The following is a 25,282-nucleotide window of genomic DNA, read 5'->3' on the forward strand; positions in this document are numbered from 1 at the left end:
AGTATTCAATGGGTGCTTGCCATAAAATGCTTTGATGGACTTAGCTTGGCATCTTATGAATAGAGCACATATACGTGCTGGCATCATTTGCGCATCTCTAAAGTATTCTAGGAGAATAGCTTCCAACCTTGATGCTCATGCATTGACAAATGAGTTTGCCAAAAATATGGAAACAATTTCAATGCCAAGTAAGGCAAACAACATGAATGAGGAAACGATACAGAAATGTGGAGGAGACAACAATATATTTTAAATGAAAAGTACCTGGATACGTATATACAAACAATAAATTGGTGAATGGTTTGTACGGTATTTTGTAACGAAAGGTTATGTTCTCGCTGCAATAATTTATAATGTAATAAACATTGTAAAGCAGCAGTAAGCCAAAAACCTATACATGAGACATAACTAACGAGTTGTTCTTATGGGCATGAGGCTTGAGAGAGATGAGTGATTGTGGAAGCTCCTGAGACAGTTGATGCAGGTCACTGCAAGTCGGGCATATCTATAAACAAATACAGATTTATATTGAAAAGGAAAACCTCAGCCTAATTTATAAGAACGTAAAAGTCACCTCTACTTGATAAGGAAATTAACATTTTCATACAAAAACTAGATTAAAGCGGAATGCACGTATATTGGATGCCTTACCTTCATCATCACTGTCCTCTTCCTCCTCTTTACCACCATCTTCATCCCCTGGAGGTGCTTCTGCGTTAAAGTTACCCATATTAGCCATCATCGAGCTCAGGTCCATTCCTCCTAAAGGCAAATATGACTGTGATGCAGAGCTCGGAATTGCTAACAACTTCACTAATTAGCAATGCCTTGAATATGATGTACAATAGGTGACTCATACTATAAGGATAAAATAACAGAAAAGGCCAGGACTAACCTGGTCCACCCATTCCTGGACCTCCCATGCCCATCATTCCAGCGTCCTCCTCATCTGTCTCATCCTCATCCTTCCATTTGTCAAAATCTGTTTTCAGCCAGTGCACCTAAACATGTTAAGTTATCGTATTGTATGTCGGTGTACATAAACATTCGCGACTATCTAGCAGCCTGATAAACAACTCACATAGGGAATAGTGGTATACAGACCCGCCGAAAGAGGAAAAAATACATTACTTTCAAACTAAACACAAATATGATAAAACATGCAGTCAATAATCATTCCCATTTATAATATCTACTACAACGCCATGACAAAAGAAACAAGGGCGTAGTTGAAGTAGGTGTGATGGCAGAACAGTTTACGAGTTTTGTAAAGTTCATAATGGGATAGACAAGCTTATTTAATCATGATAAATTTCTTCAGGAAGCAATTCATAAGCGTTGGTCACGCTTGCACACCAGCAGTTTGTTGGTCAATGAAAAACACAAACATTGTTTTTATAGTTATGTAGTCGGAAATCTACAGCGCCTTCCAAAATAAAGTAATACTATGGAATACGCATTATTTCCATATTGTTTTGTTGTGGATTTTGTAGGAAATAGTTTAAAATAACAATATTTTTAAAAAATGAATGCCAACAAATTTTTTAAAAGAAACAATATGCTCAAAGAATCAAAATAAATATAAATGTAATATTTTTACATCAATAGTTTGAACTTAGCAAAGTGTAATATTACGTGCACTTACAATATTGCATGCACTTCAATTTTGGCTTAGTTTTTACTCAAAGATTATGTAAATATTACAAAAAATAGCGAAAGGCTGCATAAAAAATACAAAACTGTCAGGTTTAACCATTTTTTAACATACATGTATATATACCTACTTACACAAGGTATCGCATAAGCAGCCATAGAAATGTGAAGCTAACAACGTTTTGATGCAACACTACAGATAAGAATTTTCTTATGCTTTTTTTATATATTCATATAAAAAAAGGAAAATATAAAATTAGTTTTAGAATAGATTCAGACACGCTAGCCTAATATTTGCACCCATTGTTTTGCCCCAAATGTATCACTGGTTATTGGTGGTTGTATTTTAAAGGAAACAAAAAAGGCAACAAAAAATAGATTTTAAACAAAAAGATGCATCACCAAAGACAAGCATTATATTTCACAGCCCTTTTATTTCGCCTCCCATGAGCTTCGGCCTCTGGCATGTGTGAAAATTACCAAGTAGCAATAACTTTAAGCTCATCACATGCCGAGTAATGTGCTTTTGGAATAATTGGGTGAACAATTTCATGTTTTAATTCCTGCGCCTCCCATTTTATGTCAACTTTTGCTGTTTATTGTATTCAATGTTTACAACCTTGATTGTGATTACTAAACATTACAAACTATATGGAATTCTATTACAAGTCAGTTTATAGGCACGTGTATTACTGAACCATTTGAACCCACATAGACTTGTCGCAACAGTTATGTACTATACTACCAGTATAACATTTCCAAAGCCAACAAACTTACATTTTATTATTTTTAACTGACATGTTTTTAAACACAACAAGAAGTGCACAATTTCCAACTTTCATCAATTTTAAATTATGAACGAGGCTTGATTGTGCCATTACATATGATATGTTATATGTTTACATAAACAATGACAGATAACTTTAATGATCCAAGTGCTTATTGAGAAACACTGGAATGCACTTTGAAGGCAGGGAAATGTTTTTATCACAACTAAAATAAAGTTGCATATCCCAAATTTGTAAAAAAAAATTTCTATCATTATCGCCTTTCAATTGACTAATTAAAAAAAAAACAGACAGAAGCAAATTCAAAAAACTCAACGAAGAAACAACTTACTTTAGTTTTTGACTTTAATAACCGGGGCCAGTAGGGGCCTTCCTCTTTTCGGAACAACACCATGGGAATGTTTCGTGAATTGACGACATATTTTGACTTGGCTGTATCTAATTCTCCATAAAACTCTAGTTCTACTGCATGGTCCTCGGCGTGAGGGCCACCTTTGCCTCTGAGAATAAACATCAGAATTAAATCAACATAGCAAAGGATAAGCAAAACATCGCTTATTATGTTGTGTTCTAGGACATTCTTTTATGTAATGTGAAGCAGTAATTTGTTTGCTATTCCGACTCCACAAAGCTTCCCTAAGCTGTATGACCCAAAATTTTGGCAGCCGAGAAGCGAAACGTGCACCTGATCCTCTGCTAACACGAGGATCAAATGATTCGAATTCGAGTTCAGTGCTTAGTAAAATAAAGCATGGCACAACAGGTCGAATATTCTAAAATGACTAAAAGATGCTGAACAGAAAATCTAAATTTGAAATTAAATTTACCCCATATTAGGAAAACTTTAGAAATGCTGTTTGATTAATTAAGACAGCGTTTGAGAAACTTCTTTACTTTATGCTGCGAGCAACCTGTCATCGTATAACACAGTATACCGTAAAACCTCTATTTGACTCGCCATTGCGCTCTATTTTTCGAACCATCCCCTATAATAGTTGCACTCAATTAGAAGTGACATTCAAATATAGGGTGCCGTTGTATTTTTCAAATGGCAAATCGGAATTTTTGGGAGGATAAATTTAATATTTTTACGAGCGAAGCGTATGTCACCTATATTTTGCACTCTCTTTCGGACGAAGTGACATTAACCCGGTTAAATACAAAAAATGTGCCAACCTACCTCCAACTTGTCGTGTATCACTAAGTTAATACGCATTGGGATACCTATACCAGCTTATATCTATTGCTTACAATTTTATAGCTTGTGTTGTAATTTAATGCTTTCAATTTTTTTATTTCATTCTAAGATTGAAGGTATATTTTTATTTTATAGCTATATTTAAACATGTTGCATGAAAGCTCATTGCACTCGTTGATATGTTCATGACAGTTTGCAGACAAAACTGGCTTCTCATGTGCAATAGAGTGCAGTTATGACCGTCGAGCCATCGTGAGCTTTATAGGAATAAAACCTAAAACAGAACCTATAACAAAAATTAACATATTTGAAACAAAAATATTTGCATCAGTTGCTTAGCCAGTTGCGTTCTGAGTGTTGGTTTCGTTTGGCCCCATTTCAACTTCTAGCTGTTGAATATTTTCCAGTGTCTTCTGACCTCAACTCTTCTGCACTGATGAACTAGTCGATATTAGCATCCAAACAATTTTTTGCACCGCAAAACCTTTACGCGTAGCCATTTATAATACACTCGTCGAACAAATACAGAGAAACCAGGTGTAATGGTGAAACCAGGTGCTTGCACATGCGTGCTAAGCAGAAGTGGTAGCTTCAAAATAGTGGGACAGATTCCATCGTCAATGATAAACGGTTTTTCACAGATAGCAAGTATCAAGGAACTATTATTAGCCTGATACAGTTATTGTTTAATTCTATGACGTTACATTTAAAGTTTTAACAAAAAATCTGTAATGCATTGGAGTTAGAAAATGGACTTCCATACGAAAAGTAACAACAAAAGAATTAATTGTTATTGATTTAACCATGTCATGGTGTCATTATTAGCAACAGTTTGCGGACAATTTTTTACTGATCGCTTATGGGTTCGCAAGGATCAAAGAATGTCAAAGTTGTGCTCAAATAAAGGTGGCATTCTATGTTTCAATCCTTGTTTATAGTAGCTCTCGAATAGAGGTGGCGCTCGAATAGAGATGGCGCTCGAATAGAGGTGGCGCTCGAATAGCGGTGGCGCTCGAATAGAGGTGGCATTCAAATAGAGGCGGCGTTCAAGTAAAGGTAGCGGTCAAATAAGTGGCGCTCAAAAAAGGTTTTACGGTATATGCAGGACTATCACTATTGGGCACATCATATTTACATATCTTGTTTTGTGTTTCCACATATATCCTATGACAATCTTTAGCAAAAATTGTAAGCATTAATCATGTGGAAAAAATAAAACGCAAAGACCAGAATAGAGAAGACCAATCAAATCAATGAAAGTAAATTGAGAAACTACATATCAGGCATATTCAACTTATATACTGGGCAGATACTTACTTAAATGTTAATGTAGTTTCTGTAAGCTGAATATCTGGGGATTGACAATCTTCTATATTTATGGTTAAAAATACTTTATCATTTCTCTGAGCCCAAGAAACTGAAGGAGGTGTCCTAAAATACAAACACAACACAATGCATTCTTCAATACTAAAACGAAACTGAAAAATATTGCCACAATATCGCATTCAACGATATCTCGAACAAAGCCGGCAAATTCTAAGACTTTGATAAACAACTAAAACTATATCCAGTCACAATAAAGCTATAAGATGAGCGCATACCATCTTATAAATGATGGTATAACTGTCAACAGGGTTCAACAAGCACATTTTCGAAATGGCGAAGTTGTGCCAAATAAACTTTTACCATCACTCAGACGCTAATATATTTAAACTAAAATGCTAGACTGCAAAAGCAATGCAATACTTTAAAAACTTATAGAATAAATGCGGAACCGCCAAAATCTTAAAATGATGTTCATTCAATGAGAGCCTGTGCAAACATGCAAGTAAGCATGCTTGATGAAAAAATTTGCGACCAGAGTATTGAACAAAATAAGCGACGAACACAAATTCTCGTTGTGAGCTACTATAACATCTAATACAAAAAGTTATTCAATCGTATCGAACCGTTTTAAAGTGTCATGTACATCTTTTACTCACGCTTTATCTCCTGCCGCCATGTTTCCCTTTGAAAAAAAGACCGAATCATAAGTTAGTTGATTGTTATTGCACAGTTAATATTTGAAAGTGTATATTGATCGTGCTGCATAATTTTCGGACTATGTCTAAGCTAATCCTTTTATAATGCGGTCCTTCAGTTAGTCGGTTTTGTTTTATAAAAGTACATGAGTAGTTCTTTCGTTACATCCAACGCTGTTTAGTCACTTCTTCGGCTGTAGATTAGCCTGAGATCGATAAGTCAGAAAAACTACAACTCACATGCACCAACATTTTCTATGATATGCTAAAGACGGGACGGTGATCAAATTTAACTGCTCATGACCAGCATCTGCCCAATGCTGGCCTGTACCGCGCATGGTCGCCCCTTACAACTTCAAGGGGAAGCGAAGAAGTGACAGTTTTGTCAGTACTGCAACATTCTTTCATATTGTAGTAAATGTAGATCAGCGGCAACCTTTATAACAAATAGTACTTTTTTGTTATGTTATTAATTAGAATCAGCTAATGGAACATGATTTGAATTAAAAAAAATTGTGTTTATCATTAACATTACGACCAAGATTTCGACTTACTCTAAAATGTTGGTTCAACTAACCAGCTTGTCTGATTCTTAATTTTATATTTTTGATATTTACACAACAGGAGGTGTGTTGCTATGTAAAGCAAAACTGTTTCAAACTATCTACATTACTAAGTTAATATAGGCCTACTTATCATCTCTCGATTTAAGTCACACCAAATTTGTCCGCATTTTTCTTACCTAAGAATAAAAAAGGGTTTGTTGGTTCAAAGTGCTTAAAAGCCTTGCAGCAGTATGCTCTTTTTGTGGATGTAACCACAGATTTTTATAAAGAACAATCATGGCTGTTGGACCGTTTACGAAAAAGTTGAAGTAAACCCTACTAGGCAAGAGTAGGTGTAGAATGTATTGCCTATGTAGAATGTACAGCCTATTGCAATTACATTACGTCATGCTTGATGCAATGACTTTGTGTTAGAGATTCAGTTGCGTTTTGAATTTGAATAAACTGAGTGTTTGATAAACATACCACAAGCTATTTCGGCAAAACTGACAATAATGGCAGTAAAACTTTCAGACTTGATTAAAACCTATGAAGACGTAGAGAAGAGTGGTGACTTTTCTGAGAGGTGTGACAAGTTAGAGCTTGTAGCTGAGCTGCAGAATATTACGGAGTTGAAATCTTTTGTGCCACTCTTTCTGTCTGGACCGGCATTCGCCATTTATAAACAACTGTCAGCCGACACTAAAAAGGATTATGCACTGATTAAACAGGAGCTAATGACTGCTTTTGGAGTAAATAACTTTTGTGCATATGGACAACTACAAAGAAGGATATACAAAGAAGGAGAAACTGTTGATGTTTACCTGGCAGATTTGCGTAAGCTAGTAGCTCTGATTGGCCAAACAGTACCAGAACTCTTGTTGAAGTGTGCTTTTGTGGCTGGGTTACCAATTGATGTAGCTACCCAGATAAAATCCATTTCAGCAGTTGAAACACTTTCGTTGTCAGAGTTGGCCACGAGAGCAAGAACGATTATGTCTAGCAATGGTGGAGCACAATGAGTCTGCGCAATGGGGTAGGTAGGCTCAAAACCTGCTGGACAGATTTGTTCAATTAATAATGGCAGAGGTCATGGAGCCCACCAGTGCCCATCCAAGGTTGTAAAGAGTGCAAAAAGACTAATAAAGTGTTACAACTGTCAAGAGCTTGGCAATCACATAGCTAGGAATTGCCCTAAGGCTAAGGGAAACGAGAATCGGGGAGTGTCTGCACCGGATACTCTCCCTGCTACAAATCACTGAACAAAGAGGTGCTACCATTTATTGATATATATGTAAACAAAGTATCGGCAACAGCTCTTGCAGATACTGGTTGTGAACAGACTGTGGTTTTAGATGATTTTTGTGTTAAATTGGGTAAAAGGCCTAGCGGTCCTGTTCGAATTGTCAGCATGTTAAATAGTAAAACTACTGAGTTTAAGGGTGAAACTGTTTTAGAAGTCAATGTCACAGGAAAAAAAGAGCTTCTTCTGCAGTGCTTGATTGCGCCAGCACTAGTAGGTGGAGCACAAGTGATATTGGGATTGGATGCTATTGCTAAACTCGGTGGAGTTAAAGTTGATGTTTACAATGGTGTTACGTTTGGTGGTGAGGTGCCGGTGATAAGTGTTGGCACAAGACACCAGAGTAGTTTAGAGATTGATGATAAAGATTTCATAGCATGGTTTAATAGTAGTGCATAGTTTGTCAAATGGAAATGGAAAGATGATGAACCGATTCTACAAAATCATTGCTCTGAATACAATATAAATGATGATGACAGAAAAGAGTTTGATGAAGAAGTGCATCGCTGGATAGATGATGAATGGCTGGAGTTACATTATAGCACAGTCCATGGTCATGTAGAGGGGATAATTCCATTGATGGCTGCAAAACAACCAAACAAGCCCAATAAGATTCGCCCTGTTATGGATTACCGTGAACTAAACAACTATATTCACAGTAATCCAGGTGTTGAGACTGCAATTTGCCAAGAAAAAATGTGAAATTTGAGGTTAGGGGGAAGCAAAGCATGTCTGTTAGATTTGAAGAAGGCTTATTTACAAATTCATATAGAGCCCAGTCTGAAAAGATTCCAGGCAGTGAAGTGCAGAGGTAAAACGTATGTAATGACACGCATGGGATTTGGTTTAAATGTTGCTCCCAAGATAATGTCCAAGATCATAGATAAAGTGCTCTCATTGGATGAACAGATTTGCAATGGAACTGATCACTACATTGATGACATTTGGGTAAACGAGGAGGTGGTTCAAGCTGATGTTGTTAGAGCTCACTTACTAAGGTTTGGACTTGTAGCAAAAGACCCATTGACACTATCAGATACTCGTGTGTTGGATCTTAGAGTAAACAATGCAGAAGATGATCAGTACAACTGGAAGTGAGATGGTGAGTTGCCTGTAGTTTCAAAAAGGTTACAAAAAGAGACCTTTTTTCCATTTGTGGCAAACTAGTTGGACATTACCCAGTTGCTGGATGGTTAAGAGTTGCTTGTAGCTATGTAAAGAGATTGACTAATGACATAGACTGGTCTGAAATAGTTCCTAGTTCTGTGAAATCTTTGTTGGATGAAATATTTCAAAAAGTACAAGAGCAATACCCAGTGAGAGGCAAGTGGGATGTCAAGAAGACCTCTCAGTGTACTGTGTGGTGTGATGCCAGCAACTTGGCTCTCGGAGTGTCTCTGGAGGTAGATGGTTACACTGTTGAGGATGCAGCATGGCTACGTAAAGAGGATGATGGTGCTCATATAAATGTTGCTGAGCTAGAAGCTGCATTGAAAGGAATCAACCTAGCGCTAAAGTGAAAAAATGACAAATGTGCAAGTGATCACAGATTCAGCTACTGTTTATGGGTGGATAAATTCAGTGATAGAAGATACCAAAAGGCCTAAGGTTACTAGCCTCAGTGAGTTGATCATTCGACGTAGACTTGGAATTATTGGTCAGCTGATTGATGAATACGGGTTAACACTAATGATCGAACTTGTTCCATCAGGTGAGAACAAGTCGGATGTCCTAACCAGAGTACCAAAGAAATGGCAACAAGTTGTTGCATGCTCAGGGTTTGCACTTTCTAACACAGATGAGATAGAAGATGTAAAGAAAGTTCATCAAGACCACCACTTTGGTGTCAGCAAAACCCTGTACTTTGCACAGAAAAAGCTTGGACGAACAATCAAGAAAGACATAGTTGAGCAAGTAGTGAAAACTTGTCTTATGTGTAACAGTGTAGATCCTCATCCAATCAAATTGGATCATGGTCAGCTAAACGTAGCAAATGTATGGGAGCGCCTTGCATCAGATATTACTCATGTGAACGGTCGACCTTATCTGACTATTATTGATTGTGGGTCTAGCAGGTTTTCGCTTTGGTTCAAACTGGCTAATGAAACATCAGACGTAGTAATCAAACAGTTGGACAATGTGTTTCAAGAACGTGGACCTCCTAAGGAGTTTCTGAGTGACAATGGCCCACGTGGATAATGGCCTTGTTTCACAAGCTCTAGAATGAAAGAGTTTCTGCAGAAATGTTGTGTAGAGCAGATCCTCAGCTGTGCCTATAAACCTACTAGAAATGGAATGATTGAAAGACATCACCGTACTATAAAAAGAGCGGTCATGAGAACTGGTAAAGGACCTGAAGAATTGGCATATTGGTATAACAATTCACCAAACTCCAATAGTATAGTGCCTGTGGAAGAACTATACAGCTATCGCAGTGACTTAGCAGGGGCGACCAAATCGACAGAAATACCACAAAAGCTTAGTGACAATATAGACTGCTACCTTAACCCATACAAATTTGGAGACACTCACTGTTTATGTTAAGCCAGTTAATGCTAGGTGCTTTGATAAGTGGAAATGCCGAAAAGTGACAAAGATAAATTCTAGCACTTCGGTTGAAGTCGATGGCACAAATAGGCATGTGTCTGACCTGAGATTGGCTCATCAAGATGACATTGCAGATGGTATACATGTATCAACTAGGCCAACTAGAGAGTCTAATCAGGTCAAAGTTGAGTTTAGTATTTCAGACCTGTTTGATAACAATGCTCAGTTGAATCGAGAGCCTGTTGACTCTGATCTCCATGAAAATAGTGTCTTTGAAAACAGACCTGTTTGAGATAGATGTCTTCCTAAGTGATTATCAAATTTTGTGCTGTAATGGTTGTACAAGTCAGTTAATCCTGAGATCTGTTAGATGTTATGCTTTATTGTTTTACAACAGTTGATCTTGAGATCAAGAGGGGATGTAGAATGTATTGCCTATGTAGAATGTACAGCCTATTGCAATGCTTACATTACGTCATGTTTGATGCAATGACTATGTTAGAGATTCAGTTGCGTTTTGAATTTGAATAAACTGAGTGTTTGATAAACATACCACAGTAGGCATCTCCCAACTCAATGGCGAACTGGCAACAGACTTGAGGGCGAGCAGATAAACAGATTCGAAGGCGAGCTGATAAACCGACTCGAAGGCGAGCTGATAAACAGGCTTGAAGGTGAGTCGTTTAACAGACTCAAGGGTGAGCCGATAAATAAACTTGAGGGTGAGGCAATAAACAGACTCGAGGGTTAGCCGATAGACAGACTCGAGGGAGAGCTGATAAACAGACTCAAGGGCAAGGCGATAAATAGACTCGAGTGCGAGCCGATAAACAGACTCGAGGGTTAGCCGATAAACAGCTTGAGAGCGAGCCCATTAAAGCCTGGTTCCCATATACGCCGCAAAGCACCGATGACAACACCGCCGGCTATTAGCAGTGAAATGGGAACCTACGCGCCGGGTACCGCAGAGGACCCCCGGTAGTTGCCGGTGGCAACGCAAGAGTTTAGCGCTGTTCAAATTTCGCGAATAGCCGCAGGCAAAACCTTCCCGAAATGCAGTGTACAGGTGAAGGTCAGCATTATCGAAACGGCATGGCGAGCGAACATTTTTATGTCGTTATTATCGATGCAGCTTTATGTGAACATAAGCCGCCTAGCGTTGCAAGCGTTTTGCTGGGCAATATTACCGCCGGACTCTTGCAATCGATATGGGAACCAGGCTTAACAGACTCGGGGGTGAGCCGATAAACAGACTCGAGGGTGAGCCAATAAACGGACTTGAGGGCGAGCCGCTTAATAGACTCAAAAGCAACCCGCTAAACAGACTCGAGGGTGAGCCAATAAACAAACTCGAGGGCAAGCCGATAAGCAGACTTGTGGATGCCTTCTCCAAACTTTTACACCCTGACAACCAAAAATGTTGATGTTTGTTCAATAGCGTTTATAGGTACTGCAGCTATGATTTGCTGACTGCTATCACAATGCCAAAATCAGAAACAGTGACAAGAATGATCTCTCTATACTCTGCTAATATCAAAGCAAGCAATAAGAATTCTTGGTGTTCGGGCAGTAGCATTTGTAGTGAATGCATCTATGATACGCTGGCTGACATCACAATGCTAGTCAGAAACATTGGCAAGAATTTGATTCTCGTCTTTCCCTTGGCAAACCAAGCAGAGCTATAATTAAAGAATGCAGTATCTTTATTGGCACTTGATAAATCCTTAGGTTGTGTAGGAACGAGAGGTTGACTTGTTTCTTACAGTCTATTTAATCAACTGACTAGCATGCAAGAAGATATAGCAAGCCATGCCATATTAATAGAATGAGTCACTCTAATCAAAAAACAACAATTGCATAAGTAGATAATTTCTGCTAGCTAGCTGACCTTGGGGAATAAGACATAACACTCCTCCCGCACAAAACCCTAAATTTAAGCAATGTCTCCAACATGTAATTATTTGAAAATTGTATTTTGAGTTACAAGCAAACATAGTGTTTTGAGCACGAGCTTGAACATTGTGACTGGATAGCCTCACCAGCCATCAAGGTTAATACAAGGTGAGTTGAGTTAATACTTTGACGCATCATAGTAGTCATTTCTACGGTGGTTACCTACGTTGTGGGTATCTAGGTGAGTTGGGTGCCTAAGCTGGTTATTGTGGCTCAGGAACAGCAGCTGGTAGATTCTGGTGTATCGGAATATTGTTGGCAACAACATACACTCTTGGTTGTAGTTGATTGATATGGCGTCGCCAAATACCTCTGTAAGATACTTGTATCTTGACTATGACCTAGTTTCATCTCGCCTCTGCCTAGCTGCGGTTTCTACATACCGATGTCAGAACAGCTCTCATGTCAGAGCTACATATCTTTTATACATTGAGTTGTTATTATACTATACACAAAAGATAAGAACGTAACACATTTCTGTAACATTTCATCATTTGATAATTACTACAAGACCATCATCTTTTGCAGCCAAGACTGTCTGTGTTACCATTTGTGTCAACCTCCATAAACATTCCAACTACGCTAATGATCTGTCCGCATCCGCTTGCTGATCTTTGTCTGTGCGCCTGGAACAAAATTAGTTGTGTAAATATTATTCTGCAATCTTTTTGTATCTTGTGTTTGACTCATGCCACATATTTTATGCAAGTCATACTCTCCTATATAAGGGAACCCCATCTTGTTTGTGGGGATTGATTTTCGTTCAAATATGCATACTGATACTCTTACGCTCATATTTTATTATACATTCTCGCTAAGTTATATAGATTGTTAAATAAACCCATCTTAAATACGACCTCTGTCTCATTATCGTAGTATTAAACCTTGTGGTAGAAAAACAGTTCTACAAACTTTGGCTTAAATAGAATAAGCCCCCCAAGGGTAACATTGCTAAGAAGGACATTAGCAACGGGTTATCACACCTCTATCTGTCTGGACCTCACACATTACACCACCAATTTTTGCCATTACTTCGCTTTGTAGCCATTTTGGTTCTGCTCTGTAGTCTCAGGCATAGACCAATGCGTCAACTTCGTACTTGGTGCTAGTTGTCAGAGCTTGGTTGGATGATTTGGTTAATTGGGATGGCCCGAGCAATGAGAGCATATTGCGAGGTTGCCTTCCGTGAAGTATTTCAGCCGATGACTTTCAGTTTAGCCCTGGGTGTTGCATACATCTGTAGGTGCTCAGAAACTTTTGATGGCAACCTTTGACGATTCTCCTCCCGCACAAGCCTTTTCAATGCTTCTTTTTAGTGACTGCACAAATCTTTCCGCTTCATCGTTGGAAGCTGGATGAAACAGTGCCGATGTGAGATGGTGTATGCCGAGTTTTCTACAAAACTCAAATTCGTCTGATACGAACTGTCTGCCATTTTCCGTTATTATATATTCGGGAAGTCCTTCTGTTATAAAAATGTGGCGCAGCATAGCAATAGTGTGGGACGATGTCGTGCTTCCTACATCCATATTGGCTACACACGGATATTTAGAGTATGAGTCAACACACAATAGTCACATTTTGTCTTTGAAGGGTCCAGCCAAATCAAGGTGAACTCTCTCCCATGGTTTCTGAGATTTTGGCCATGCAGAGTATGTTTGTTGGGATTCATTGGCTGAGAGTCGGCATGGTTCACAGATTCTAACTATGTGCTCAATGTCCTTGCCAATAGAAGGCCACCACATATAGCGACGAGCGAACTGCTTCATTCTAACAATTCCCCATTGGGATGTGTGCAGTGTATCAAGAACCTTAGGAATGGTATTTCTGAGAATAACTACTCTTGCGTGTGAATCCCGTTGTACCAACAGTATTCCTTTATGTATAAATAAAGAACCTTTCATTCTCAGATAGAGGAGTAGATGTAAAAGGTCTCCTGGCCGTTTTTTCGGCCAGTTACCCTGCGTGATCCAGCCATTGACTAATTGAAGGTCAGCATTTTTTGTCGTGTCATGCAAGATTAAGGAAGCATCAAGTGGTGAATCCAACAAATCCTCTTGAATCATATGCGATATTTCCTCACTATCATGAGCTTCTTGTAAATCAAAAACTATGTCTGGGCCTTGGGGTAAGTGAAAAAAGCCGTCGGCTTTGCCGTGTTGTTGAGTTGGTTTATATCGAATATCATATTGGTAGGCCACGAGAGTCAGTCTCATCTCTGGAGTTTTTAGGCGGTGAGCTACGGGATGTGTTTGTCAGGAGAAAATATGGCAACTGGAGGCTCATGGTCTGTGACAAGAATGAATTTACGACCAAATAAGTATTGTCTGAATTTGCTCACACCGTAGATAATGCTCAGCCCTTTTCAATCTGTGAGTAATTGCGTTGTAAAGCGTTTAACGTTTTCGAAGCATGAGCTATTGGCTTTTCCACGCCGTTTTCATCTTGTAGCAGTCTGCGCTGATGCCATACTGTGATGCAGCTGTGAATAAAATTGCGGGTTTGCTGGAGTTAAAACGAGTCAGCTAGGTAGTGTGAATAACATCGTGCTTTGCTGTTCAAATGATTTCTCACACTGCAGTGTCCACTGAAAAGTAGCATTTATGCAAAGCAGTCTGTTGAGTGGAGCTTCTTTGTCTGTGAGGCTTTCTATGAACCTGCCATAGTAGTTGATTTTTCTCAAGAAAACCTTAACTTCATGGACATTGTGAGGCCTTGGTAGACGCTCGAAAGCAGCTATGGCTTCAATGGACAGCGTTTCACCAGTTTTGTCAATGTGGTAACCCAGATACTCTAAAGAGGTTTTAAAAACTGACATTTTGACTGCTGGATACAAAAGCCATACTCTTGAAGTCTTTTTAGCAGTCTCTCCAGATTGCTCCAGTGTTCTTCACTGGTGCTGCCAGTTACTATGAGGTCATCCAGGTATGCAGCAACACCTGGTAAATCACTACTCATTGCGTCCATGCATCTTTGAAACTGAGCGAGACTGCATGCAACACCAAAACACATTCTGTTACAGTAGACGCTCCTATAACGTATACCTCCTATAACATAAATTCCAAATAACGTTAAAACTTTCTGTGACGTTTTTGCTTCCTACAACGTAAGAAGTTCCATATAACGTAAAGTGTCAAGTCGGACGAGTTTTCAAATTCGATCTGATTGTTAGTTTATTTCGCCGCAATCGCAAGAGAGAAGGCACCTTGTGTATATCGTTATATATAACGTTCGTGACATTCTAGTTCGTTGTTGCAAATCGTTAAATGTGTCAACAAAAAAGCGAATAGGATAGCGGCGCATCTTTGATAAATACAAAGGCGATCAATTGGTTCAGGTGTTACAGCGTCGGTCTACCAATCTTAATGACACGAGTTAAAGTATCGTCGAAAAATTATCTTTATCCTAACCTTGACTCCTGGATAGGGAAAGACGTCGAACAGGTAAAACTGCTTTTTATAGTAAAAAGATTTTGTTGTTTTGTCTTATTGTAGACGTACGAAATATTTGTTATTAGTCATACTTTGCAGAATAGACTGCTGTTCAAAAAAAATAAGCAAATCGTTGTAAATGAATCTCGAAAATGTGCAGTCCCTATTAAATATTTTCGTTTTTTTGGCTCTTCCGTTATACAGTAGGCGTTACTACAACGTAAATAATCCGTTCCAGGAATGTTCACATTATAAGGAATTTACGTTATAAGAACAGTAAAATACATGTGAGTTGCCTAATCCGTTCCAAGATCTTTCCAAACTCACCTCTTTGTCCATGCAAAAGGAAAAACTTGACTTAACTCTTTTACTTTGTGTGCTGTACCAACACTGCAGCATTATTGGGTTGCATCGACAACTTTTTTCCTTTTTATGATCAATCTCACTGGTTTTATAGACCATGAATGCGATAATTTTACAAGTTAATAGGGGCTTTCATTTACACCAATTTGCTTATTTTTTCCAAACAGCAGTCTATTCTGTGAAGTAAAACCAGTAACAAATATTTTGTACTTGTACAATAAGGCAAAACAACAAATTTGTTTCGCTATAAAAAGCAGTTCTAGTGTACCTAGTCGTCTATTTGTATCTGGCGGTCAATGTTAGGATATAAGATAACTTTCGATGATACTCTAACTCATGACATTTAGATTGGTGGATCGATGCTGTAACACCTACCCCAATCGATCGCCTTTGTATTTATCAACGATAGGCAGCTATCCTATTCACCTTTTTGTTGACACATTTAATGATTTACAACAACGAACTAGAATGTCAGGAACGTTATATAAAACGATATACAGAAGGCGTCTTTTCTCTTGCAATTGCGGCGAAATAAACTAACAATCAGATTGAATTTGAAAACTCGCCCGACTTGACACTACATTATATGTAATTTTTTACGTAGTAGGAAGCAAAAACTTCACATAGATTTTTTACGTTATCTGGATTTTATGTTGTAGGAGGTATACGTTATAGGAGCGTCTACTGTACTACAACGAAAATGTGTTAAGCAAGCGCGCCGTAATCAACTATTCAAATTTGAATACACTGCGATAAATCAAATCACACACAACGTAATATAAGCGCATAGAGTCGGCAATTTGGAGAAGCCGAGTTATAGACTTATTTAGAGAATGCATCACCAACTCTATTACGCACGTTGGCAGCCTATAAATGCGAGTACCAACTGATAGTCACTTCATTCCCGTCTCCCATTTCGGCCCTTTTCAGAGCCACCACATCCATCTCAAGATCTCCGTTCCACAATTACAATGGTGGGAACTCCGTGTCGTAATTATTGCCGACATTTTTCATTACAAAGTTTACAACCTGATTTTTCATGCTTTTACTAAGCTATTTTTGTACGCATGACATTAATGGAGTGCATTTGTCGGGGATAAATCGCACAAATCACGTTTACTATTATTCTGCAGAATGGCACATCATTTCAATAATGTCAGAGGCTTAGTTGTAAGAGACACTTGTTATGCTGTCGCAACCTTGATTACACTCGGGCTCAAAATGCAACATTTGCAACCCTTTACTTTAGTTCTTTGATATAGGTTTTTCTTAAAACTCAAATTTTAACAAAAAAAAACAAAATTGAATTCTTTTGATTAGCCACCTGGTAAAACCTGGCAAGTTTACCACCGTATGTAACATCTAGGGCTATAAATGAACCAAGGTTATTTTGAGATTTAGTTGCCTTCATTTGCTTCTGAAACAGAACATACCGGTTTCCGCAACTGTTATCGGAGCTTTGACGTTATAATTCTAAAGTGTGTGGAGAGCACGCACTTGCAAGTTCTTTAGTATTATCAAGTGAGTTCTGATGTATTTTCAAATCATTTAATTTGAAAGAAGAACCTCAACTGTTAATAACAGGCTTCTCATTTTGGCATTATGCTCTAATGATTGTTTCATCTTACAAAAGAACTAGTGGGAAAATTTTCTTTGCTTATTTCTCAATTATAACTTCCAATGTGTGGAGCAGCTTGACTTATCTTCTTCACGTTTAACCTCACAAGATCAAAATAAGCTATCAAAATATTTTAGCGTAACTGTTAGCATCCTTAAAGGTTGACTTGCAACAAAATTCACATTACTGTTATTTGGTATCAAAAGATTCACCATGTCTTACTCTGCTGTGTTGTAGGTGCAAAATATATGGAAATGTGATTACAAGCTCTTAAACGCTAAAAAACGAACAGTTAATCGTCGCCATCACGAAACCGCCGTAGATCGGAATCAGTTTATTTCTCGGGCGTAGTCAATCAATTTGGTTATTGTTTTGACACGTGGTGTTCTCACGTGAATTGAAAGGCCAATAAAAGGCTCAATATAAAACTTCTCGTAGCACTAGTTTAAGACAAACACTTCGGGTTTTACCGAAGAGCCCTTACCAAATATAGATGCTCGCTAGTTTACAGTTTTGTTTCGGCTTGGTCTAATTGTCTTGTCCGTAATCTGATCATGTGACCCATACTTCCTGCCAAACAGCGCGAATAATCTCTTCAGCATTTTTCTACTATCACAGGTGACCAATAGGCTCGTCATGTTTATCAGAGGATGATATGCACTCCTTCGAGCTAAGGTTAAAAAATTAAACAAATTTTTACGGTAGGTTTTGAGATATCAGTGCTCAAAATGACAGCATTACAATGATGATGAAACAGACGCGTAAAGACAATAGACATGGTTTTATGGAATGCGTTAAGTATATTTGTAAAAATATTTCGACGATTGAGGTTGCATGAAAGTGTGAGCAGAAGCCATCTTGCTCAATTATGTCCTATTTGAGCCGTTTTGGAAAGGGATTCTAATCTGCAGCAGTTTCGTGATGGCAACAATTAACTGTTCGTTTTTGAGCTTTTAAGAGCTTGTAATCACATTTCCACATATTTTGCACCTACAACACAGCAGAGTAAGACATGGTGAACCTTTTGATACCGAATAACTGTAATGTGAATTTTGTTGTAAGTCAACCTTTAACAACCAAGTACATAGCTAGTTTTTGATTGACTCAAATAGCATGACTAGTAGTAACTAATTACATAGTGTCTCACATGATATTCTCTGTGTAGACAGCAACTGATGCGCATCCGACTGCTCAACTGTTCTGTCCAACACTTGTTGAGTTACAGCAGCCAAATATCTAGCTTGGGATCCCGTTTGAACGCAAGGTTTCTGAGAATGGCTGACGTGAGTATCACCAATCTTGTGAAGTTGTTTAGTCGCTATGTCATGTCTGAATGCTGACTCTTTTTAAGGTCATCGATGAGATTGCAAATTGAGTTGTTTGTAAATAGGTTTTTTCTGGTATTTTAGGTACCTGGTCCTGTGCAATCAGCTGTGACTATAAAACTGCAACGTGAGCTAAAGGTAAAACTCGAATTATTTTTACCCTGTCGTTAGCTCTCTTGCCTATTCTCAGAAAGAACTTTGACGTTTTGAGATAAGGCTCATAGGTTCCATAGGTTTAAAAATAAACAACTATGTTTTGAGAATCTCAAATATTATTCTACAGTACCATTAACAGTATTCTAACAATTATGATCTGATGAGGAATGTTTTTGATAAAGCTTCATTTCATAAAACGAAATGCCTGATCTCACTTTAGGGTTGTAAGTTTCCAATTCTGGTTTGCATTATTTTTTTATATATCGGTAGTTGAACTGATTGACTTGTCTGTTGGAGTAGCAAAATGTTTAATGTGCCTACTGCATTGCAAAGTTTTGTGGCAATTACCTATGTAATTAAGTCCTCTGTTTGCAAGTTTTAAAAAACTGTTTACAGTGCTTTCTCTAATGTATTTTGTTATTTTGAAATGTCTTTGGGCAGCTCATTTAAAGACGTTCTCTTTTTCGAAAAACGTTGTTACATAGCCTTCATTTAATACTGAAGCATCAGTTATGGTGGGAAATTGCATGGTATAGTTTAATCTAGACCCTGGTTTACTGCATATGCCTTCAAAATTTTGATCGCTTTTCACATACACCCTGTCCTCATAATTCTTTTTGCATTCACTTCAAGTAATTTCAAATTTCCTGCGCGTAGGTTTACATGATTTGTGTACACATAACACATTGGATTCTCAAGTTGTGCTTTTCATGATTTTAAAAACAATACGTTAGACTCGGTTTTGATTGAGGTTCATGATGATAACTGTTTTGGATAGGGTCTGTTTTCAGTGAATAAGTGCATGTGAGGCAGTGCATCAGGAAAGTCTGTGTTACGTTTTATTGTTTTAAATATCGTTTAAATTGTTCTTTTGTTTAACTATTTTAAATTGTTTTAAATATTTTAATGTTTTCACTATAACAACTGAATGATTACATATTTTTCAACAAACGGCTTAGGTGTATATTAAAAATGTTTCATTGGATTCATTCACAAATCATTAGAGTAATTACTATTGTCTATCGCTGAAAAGGGCATGTAGAGGACAACTCCAAATTTATCAATATGCATAAGACTAAGTGAATGCTCATCATGTTTCTGTTCCATAACAGGTCTTTTGTCAATATTTTAGATATGTTTTGTACCTCTTTAGGCTGCGTGTAGAGAATCTGAGAGTGCTCTCAGTATTGTTAATGACAAGATAAGGAACTAGGGTCGGTTATTATTTCTTTCACACATGCGTGTAAATGTCTGGCTGATCGATGCCAGTCGCGTACTGACGCAATCGTGGAAAAATTATGATAATTTTATTATTTGGATTTTAGCACAAAGTTCGAAAAGTTTGATTGATAGTGGGTATGTTTATGCTTCTCTGGCATTTCATTGACAAAAAATATTGTCTGAAATCTTCTTTAATGTTTAATGTTTGTAGGCTATCGTAACCGACCGCTGTAATGTAGCAGGCATGTTAGGTAAATACTACCGGACTTAATTGTGAGTTTCCTTTTATGCTATAAAGTCCACACCATATTTATTGACTACCATTAAAAGTACCTTGCAGAAGATAACTATAGTTTTGTGTGTGTGCGTGTGTCCTCATCACATGTCCCAGACAACCGCAAAAATCTTTTCATTTATGTTCAAACATTAGCAATCTCAAAGCTCCCTCTTTGTCTAGTCAGTTGAGAGTTTCATGACTCCACAAGGAATAACCATTGGCTTGAATTGTGAAATCCCACTAGTCAATACAGTCATTCTTGTATTGTGTTTTAGCCTGAGCACCTGGATGTTATCAATGAGAGCCATATGCACAATGTGCCCAAAGGTAAGCTAGAGGTCGGTCTTATCAAGTGATAATAGATTGCTAGCTGAACACTGGTAGCTATAGTAGTTCATTTTATATTTGGAGCCTGCACAATTCATAGTGTTGCTTGACTGTCAGCTCCGAGTTGATATTCGACATTAATTTGTTTTCGTGTTGGCATTGTAAGGCAAAAATGTCATATAGAAGGGTATAGAAACCCATAGTAATTATCTAACGCAAACTCCCCTGGTAAAAAATATCAATATGTTATATAAGTACTGTACATATTAAAAATTAGTAATAAGATAACATATTAACCTTAGTAACTATAGTTACCTACAGTAACTTTAGTGTATTTAGTGGTTATGATCTGCCGTAAATTTTTAATGCAATAAAATTATTTTCTCACTTCTTCCTTTAGCGTCGTTATTAATCTTAAGCCCCATGGCTAACGAATTAAAGTTATATACGTATAATAAATTAAAGTTTGTAATAAATATTATATAAAATGATAAAATGCACAATAGATTTTTATTTTCTCTTTGTTATTTTCGTTTCACTTATGCTATATCAATCATTTAGGAAACGTGAAGAATGCTAAACTGAGAGAGCGCAAGCATCGTATCTCTTTCAGGCGTTGTGGGAGGGGTTTTGGCGAATAGCATATCGACATCTTGTTCGTTATTCCGATGTATTCAGCACACCGACCACCAAATTTGAATATAGAGAGACATTTTTGTTAATATCGTACAGTGAAAAAAGGTTGCATAGAGAGGATGAAAACGCATCATGTTTCACATCTTAAGGTAAAAAAACTGTAAATCAGGTGCCGTAACTCGGGGGTGTACTGTATATATATGTGTGAGAGATTATACATAATATACATGTATATACTAGCAGGTAAACCATAATTATACCTAAGATAACTGTGCTCCTCAAATTAATGGAGCATGAATAAATGAATTACCGCGTGGAGATGTTCACTTTTTCATCTTCACCTAGTAGCAGTTTCATATGGTTATGGTTTATTTATAGTTTTTTGCGAATTCTCTTTTGATAACATCTGGCTTAGAATTTTGTTTATGTTACGGGGTAAGTTATTTGTAACACCTGAGGGGTGATTGCTTGGTTTGTCCGCCTAAAGTATGTTGCTGTTAGGTTTTGTGAATGGTTTGTGCCAGTTATTGCTCAAGTCAAGTGTTCCATCTAAGAAGGTGATTGTTGTTTATTATCTTTGATAGTGGTTTTTGCCAGTTATTGCTCAAGTCAAGTGTTCCATCTAAGAAGGTGATTGTTGTTTATTATCTTGGATAGTAAGTTTTAGATCACTGTTTTTAGAGGTTTTATAAATTTCATATTCACCATACCATGCCAGCTGTTAGTAACTGTCAGTAGTTATATTAGTATTACGTAATATATTATTTACTTTGAGTTATATATTAGTCATAAGCTTTCAGCAATGTCAATCTCTATAGCAATCTACCAACTCATTACTAATAACTCCAGTTTTATCTTGAAACTAAATTGAAAAATCTCAGTCGCTGTTGCTTCTTGCATGTAATTTGTTTTCAAAACATTATTTTACAAATTTTCACCAAAATTAAACTTGGTCTAAGATTACCGATTTACCTACAAAAGTTGTCCAACTTATGAGTAATTAAATTCTTTTTTATCGCTTTTGTAGCTTTGCAATTATTCTACTTTATTAATAATCAGATGCATGCCATTGCTAAAATGCTGTGACACTTTTGAGGATTACTGCTACGCAAATCAGCATCAGGTTTAGGTAAATGATCTTTTCCCATTTTTTCATGTCCGTTGTTTTATAGTAGCTGTTCATTTGTAGGCACTGAATCACATTTCAAAGTGATCATAGTCAGTGAACAGTTTCAAGGAAAGCCGCTTATTCAGGTAAGTACAGTGCCATGTGGAGACAATCCTTCTCATTCTTTGTTGCTTGCCTATTTGTTCTGTTTTAAAAATACAATTTTCAGATTATGCAAAACACACTTTTGTACAAGAATACCAGCTTCTTGCAAAACAAATTTTCCACATGCTTAGGATCAGTGTATATGAGGATTTATTATCTCTTGTTTTAGTAGCTCGTGCCTTCTACATAGTTCCCTATCACATGTTGATTGGCAGCTGTACTGAATTTGATATTGTAGAGACATAAGCTGGTCCACTCTGTGTTACATGAAGAGCTAGATACAGGTGCCATACATGCCCTCGGTATACAGGTATTGCCCACCACTTATCTTGCAACATAGTTTCATTTTATATAAACATTGCTTATACCGACAGTTCCTCATTTTGCTGTTATACTCAGGCTTTACTGTTATTTTATTGATTTTGCTTCTAATTTACTCTATATATTCTCTCCTCCAGTTCCGTAGAAATTATTGGTTTTGACAGGCAAAAACTCCAGAGCAGTGGGCCAAGTCTCAGCAAGTTCCAGAATCACCCAAATGTATGGGCGGTAGTGGCAAGTAGAACCAGGTGGGACTTATGTAACGAGTAAAATGACTGAACATTTCTGCAAAAGCCGTTGAAACTTGGCATGCTGGCAGTATGTTGACATTTGTCTCCATTCCACTCTGCTACAATTATAAAGATTTGGCAACATTTAGCGGGTGACACTAATTTTGGTTTCCTTTCTAGGATGGGCCAAATTTTATAAAAACTTTTTATGCACCTCCCAATTCTGATTTGTCAAAAAGAATTTCTCTGCTGTAGTACGTCAAACCTCAATAGATTTAGCTTTCCTAGATTTTATTATCCTTCAAAACAACAGTTGTTGTGTTTTCATCAAATTGTATACATTATTTGAATGCGCAATTTAATTTATAGATGGGCATGCTCTTACTTGCATCCACTTGATTACTACGACATTGATTGAGCTTATGTGATAATATTTACTGATAAAATGCCCTGCTCCTTGGTTTGTTGCGCTTATAGTTGTATTTTGTGGTGGAAAGGGGAAAAATAGTTGTATTTTGTGGTGGAAAGGGGAAAAATAGTTCTACTGTTCAGCCAAATTTGTATCACATCTAAAGCAAGTCATAAGATCAGTTGAAAATCTTGCTGTCCCACCCGATGCGACCCACCAGCATCTTTTTATCACGCTGTTGAGTACCTGTTGCAAAATGTGCTCCCATAAGAAGCCTTCAGTGAATATTTACATGTACACTGTTGAGCTGCTTCCCAAGGTTGAAAAGTAATTAGTGGCTGGGCGACACAATGATTTCAATAACCCTTTGATACCAATATAGCACACGAGCTGCCATCATTTACTTGAAAATATTGTGGTAGGGCACAAAACGTTGATGCTTGTATCAAGCTGGTCTGAAATCTTATATGTCAACTTGTAACGTCACGTACACTAAAATCACACACTCAAAGTTGCTACTGATATTCTGAGAGAACTAACACTAGTTGATAGCAAGGGAAGACAAATGACATCAAGTGGCTCGATAAGTCTGTAAGTCAATAGATTCATACGCAAGTGTTAATAGAACAGTCAGGCTTGCTACAGATATGTATGTATAAGTTTCGTTAGAAGCACAACAATGATCACAATCTTTGTTGAGTTGAATTCCTAACATCTTATTCATGACTACTACATGTATATTACAAATCTTTTTGAGTTTTTCTCCCGAGAAATTAAAAAAACACTGCATTTACTGCCAAACACTGTCCTAACCCAATAGAATATTTGTTGAACAGCACTTGATACACGAATTGCCAGGGTGCTGCTATGCCTTGGCTCAAATGACCTCTTCCTATAGTACCAAGAACAGAATACGTATTAGCCCTCTGTACTAAACCAGTTTATTTCTTTTTGTTTGTATTACAGTGTTTATTTCATATTTTATCTCTCTGCATGCTCGTAGTATACAGTTTGTAATGGATTGCGAGCTATGTAAACACACGTACTTTTGTGCTGATACCTCTTGTGAATCATTTACCTGCTCTGCTGCTTAGCTAAGCATGATCCCTCAGTATTTACAGAGGTATCAAAGTAGGCACTCTAATATATATTCGCATTTATCTCAGGGCTCGACTTACTTTACAGCAAGCTGTGTGCGAGCAAGCCATGCAAAATGAGTTTAAAGAGGAGCTTTTATAAAACTTTTGTAGATTTTAGCCAAAAAATATCGATATTTTTCTATCATTTGTTATTATTTTTAATATTGAGGTGATCTGATTGCCAAGATATTTTAAGATTAAAATTGATAAAATCTGATCGCGATTAAAATGCTTGGAAGAAAAATATGTGGGAATTAGCATCACTAGTTGTTATCGTTGCAATAGTTGATATCGGCTACTGCGTTCAAGTTGAAATGTTACGCGTTTCTATTCCGTCGGTCTCTATGCAATTATAGACAACATAATCGAACGTTCGCTTGAATCTTGGCGTTTTAATCGCGATCAAGTTTGATCGATTTCAATCTACAAACATCCTGGCAGTCAGATTACCTCAAACATCAAAACGATCGCAAATGATAGAAAAATATTGATGCAAAAATTTACTAAATATTTTGTGCAAGTTCATCGTTAAGACCAGAGATTAACTT

General features: G+C 37.4%; 2 protein-coding genes across 2 annotated transcripts; one reads left to right on the plus strand and one right to left on the minus strand.

The window, feature by feature from the left end:
* Window positions 1-228: 228 nt before the first annotated feature.
* On the minus strand, window positions 229-5,734 carry LOC137391231 (co-chaperone protein daf-41-like). Its single transcript, XM_068077639.1, has 6 exons — window positions 5,622-5,734; window positions 4,957-5,070; window positions 2,773-2,941; window positions 896-1,001; window positions 652-762; window positions 229-505 (listed from the first exon to the last, which is right to left on the minus strand). Exons 1-6 carry the CDS (start codon window positions 5,639-5,641, stop codon window positions 486-488), a joined length of 540 nt encoding a protein of 179 aa, XP_067933740.1. The 5' UTR covers window positions 5,642-5,734; the 3' UTR covers window positions 229-485.
* A 224-nt stretch (window positions 5,735-5,958) lies between these two features.
* LOC137391337 (DNA-binding transcriptional regulator BolA-like) lies at window positions 5,959-23,647 on the plus strand. Its single transcript, XM_068077781.1, has 7 exons — window positions 5,959-6,044; window positions 18,586-18,703; window positions 18,830-18,883; window positions 20,675-20,726; window positions 22,552-22,616; window positions 22,874-22,945; window positions 23,121-23,647. Exons 2-7 carry the CDS (start codon window positions 18,596-18,598, stop codon window positions 23,196-23,198), a joined length of 429 nt encoding a protein of 142 aa, XP_067933882.1. The 5' UTR covers window positions 5,959-6,044; window positions 18,586-18,595; the 3' UTR covers window positions 23,199-23,647.
* Window positions 23,648-25,282: the final 1,635 nt, after the last annotated feature.

The sequence above is a fragment of the Watersipora subatra genome, chromosome 3 (assembly GCF_963576615.1).
Source record: "Watersipora subatra chromosome 3, tzWatSuba1.1, whole genome shotgun sequence".
NCBI classification, from domain to species: domain Eukaryota; kingdom Metazoa; phylum Bryozoa; class Gymnolaemata; order Cheilostomatida; family Watersiporidae; genus Watersipora; species Watersipora subatra.

Bases quoted from the DNA above. Each gene is read 5' to 3' on its own strand.
- LOC137391231 (XM_068077639.1), bottom strand. From the start codon at position 5,641: ATGGCGGCAGGAGATAAAGC. The intron at 5,071-5,621 runs GTGAGTAAAAGA...TTTGTATTTTAG, and splicing joins ATGGCGGCAGGAGATAAAGC to GACACCTCCTTCAGTTTCTT. The intron at 763-895 runs GTTAGTCCTGGC...ATTTGCCTTTAG, and splicing joins TCCAGGAATGGGTGGACCAG to GAGGAATGGACCTGAGCTCG.
- LOC137391337 (XM_068077781.1), top strand. From the start codon at position 18,596: ATGCGCATCCGACTGCTCAACTGTTCTGTCCAACACTTGTTGAGTTAC. The intron at 22,617-22,873 runs GTAAGTACAGTG...TTGATATTGTAG, and splicing joins AAGGAAAGCCGCTTATTCAG to AGACATAAGCTGGTCCACTC. The intron at 22,946-23,120 runs GTATTGCCCACC...TGGTTTTGACAG, and splicing joins TACATGCCCTCGGTATACAG to GCAAAAACTCCAGAGCAGTG.